Source organism: Kryptolebias marmoratus, linkage group LG18 (assembly GCF_001649575.2).
Source record: "Kryptolebias marmoratus isolate JLee-2015 linkage group LG18, ASM164957v2, whole genome shotgun sequence".
Lineage (NCBI taxonomy): Eukaryota > Metazoa > Chordata > Actinopteri > Cyprinodontiformes > Rivulidae > Kryptolebias > Kryptolebias marmoratus.
The window spans coordinates 20,180,146-20,182,350 of record NC_051447.1 but is presented as its reverse complement, the minus strand read 5'-3'; the positions used below and the strand labels follow the sequence as shown (position 1 = coordinate 20,182,350).

Below are 2,205 nucleotides of genomic sequence, written 5' to 3'. Positions count from 1 at the left end.
AACATAAACGCATCGACAAACACTTTGTGTCTGCAAAACATGTGAGGAGAGCTGCAGACCAGGGACGATCCAGAAATGCTCATGAATGTCAGTTTAGAAGCTATCAAAGTTCTCAAATAAAGCACCTTTTGAGAATGTCAATGTTTGTTGGGAATTATCTTACAAAACTAGGAAGAATCTATGGTTTATAGATTAAAAGTTATGGTTTTTTATTTATTTTAGTAAAAAAAAGCAACTTTTAGGAAAATGCCCCACGAAATCCTGGAGGGACTGATAAAGGATGTTAGTTATTGGCTCTTTAAAAAGATTTGATTTATGAGACATCAGACCACTGGGTGGCGCCGTTCGTCCAGTCTGATAAACTTCAGTCCTGAAGCCTGAAGGCAGGAAACTAAACTCCATGCTGGTTCCAGCTGTATGTTATCTTATATTAAATGATTAAAAGCAGGATGTTTGTGTTCCTGAAACAAATAAATAAAGTGTAACGCTCACAGCCAGAGATGCCAGAGTGAAGATGAAGCCGATGACGAGGTTGTAGCCCAGCGAGATGTAGTGCATGAGGCCGGGGAAGCAGGGCTGGAAGGAGAGAAACAAACTTTACTTCCTGTCTTCAGTCGGAGGAGAACTCGCTCCAACCACAAATCTACTCACCTGGCTGTAGATGAGCTTGGAGCCCATGTCCCGGCTGAACGGAAGTTTCTGAAGAGGAAAGAAGAAGAAGAGATGAGTGACTTCAGACACGGAGACAGACGGATCTGAGCGAGGATCCTCACCACGTAGGACTCCACCCTCGTCACGTAGGAATCCACCTTCACGCACTCTGACTCCTCCTCCGTCGGCGGGCACAGGCACGAGTCGGGGAACTCCTTGTTCCAGTCCTGGTAGCTGAACAGGCCGCAGCAGTGCATCTGAAACCACAGAAGAAGAACTGAGCTGCAGCTGCAAACATCAGGATGTCTGACAGGAAACAGAAACTCCTCCAGGGGGTTCAGAGTTTCCAGATCTGAACCCAATCTGTCCGGAGCCGAGGTGAACAGGTGAACGGGTGAACGGGTGAACAGGTGAACAGGTGCGACCCACACACAGCAGAGCGGACATTTCAGGGTCAAACCAAAACAAAAACCCGGTATAAAAGCCCATTATGTCCTGATTTCATTAATCAGAGAGGATTAAATTGTTACATTTATTGTTTGTTCTGATTGTTCTGGGCCTGCTGTGGTCACTGTGAGCTGTCAATCAAAGAACAGCAGCCTGAGTGGCGTTACGCTCCATGAATCCCAGTCAGGGTGAAGCTGCCGATCTTTTAGCTCATTCAGCCGATCGGCTGCTGGGACTTGTTGCTCCTTTACTTCTCAAAATATTTAACTTTATTCACCAGATTTTCCCCATAAAAACACACAGAGATCTCCTCAAAGCCTTTAAGATAAACTTTAACCTAAATTTGACTACTTTTTCTTTTTAGCTAGCATTTTACAACTTCTGCTAGTTTTAGCTCGTGTTTTAGCTTCTTTTAGCTAACAGACAAAAAATGCTCATCTTTCATTTCAGCGGGCGATATGCATTCATTAAGGAACGCCCGGCCTTTAATCAGAAACTAATTTAACTGACCATAAAAAGGACTTTTTATTCCGAGCATGTGTTTAAGTTTGAAAGTCTGCAGGCAGAGCTTGTTTTCGGCTGATAAAGCAGATGTTCAGTTTCTCATAGATTTACAGGAACTCCTGGCAGAGATGCTCTCCGCCGTCATGAAGGTAAAACCTGCAGTTTCACAACTTCACCAGCTTTAAAAACAAAAAGAAACGGGTTCTCACGCTGATGATTCACAGAACAGAACAAAGATTCAACTGGACTCATTCTGTGGTTTTAAAGAAGGAACCAAAACCACTTCCTGACTTAAAAAAAAAACTTTCTTTTGTTGCAAAAAAGGAAAAAATATTCTGTAATTCAGGATTAAAATGATGCAACATTAGAAGTTTTCTGTGGTGCAGAAATAAAACAGTTTCTCTTCTGATGTTTCAGATTTACAGAAACGGAACAAAACTGAAGACGAAATGTTTGTTTTACAAAAACAGGAAGTGATGAAAATGAGAGAAGCCATTTTTATGCGACACGGAGGTCTGAAAGGTGTGTTTTTATCACTCAGGTGCGTTCTGATAGGAATATCAGAACGCACCTGAGTGATAAAAACACACCTGTCTGTTACCT

The 2,205-nt window shown here is 42.5% G+C and overlaps 1 protein-coding gene across 1 annotated transcript in view; it reads right to left on the bottom strand.

Moving 5' to 3' along the window:
* LOC108228813 overlaps positions 1-2,205 on the bottom strand; it is a 5,489-nt gene that overhangs the window by 1,565 nt on the left and 1,719 nt on the right. Inside the window, exons 5-7 of the mRNA XM_037981385.1 lie at positions 774-1,133; positions 652-699; positions 493-576 (exon numbers count right to left, since the gene is read on the bottom strand). Of these exons, the coding sequence (XP_037837313.1) occupies positions 493-576; positions 652-699; positions 774-1,133 (492 nt within the window). The remainder of the gene's footprint in view (positions 1-492; positions 577-651; positions 700-773; positions 1,134-2,205) is intronic.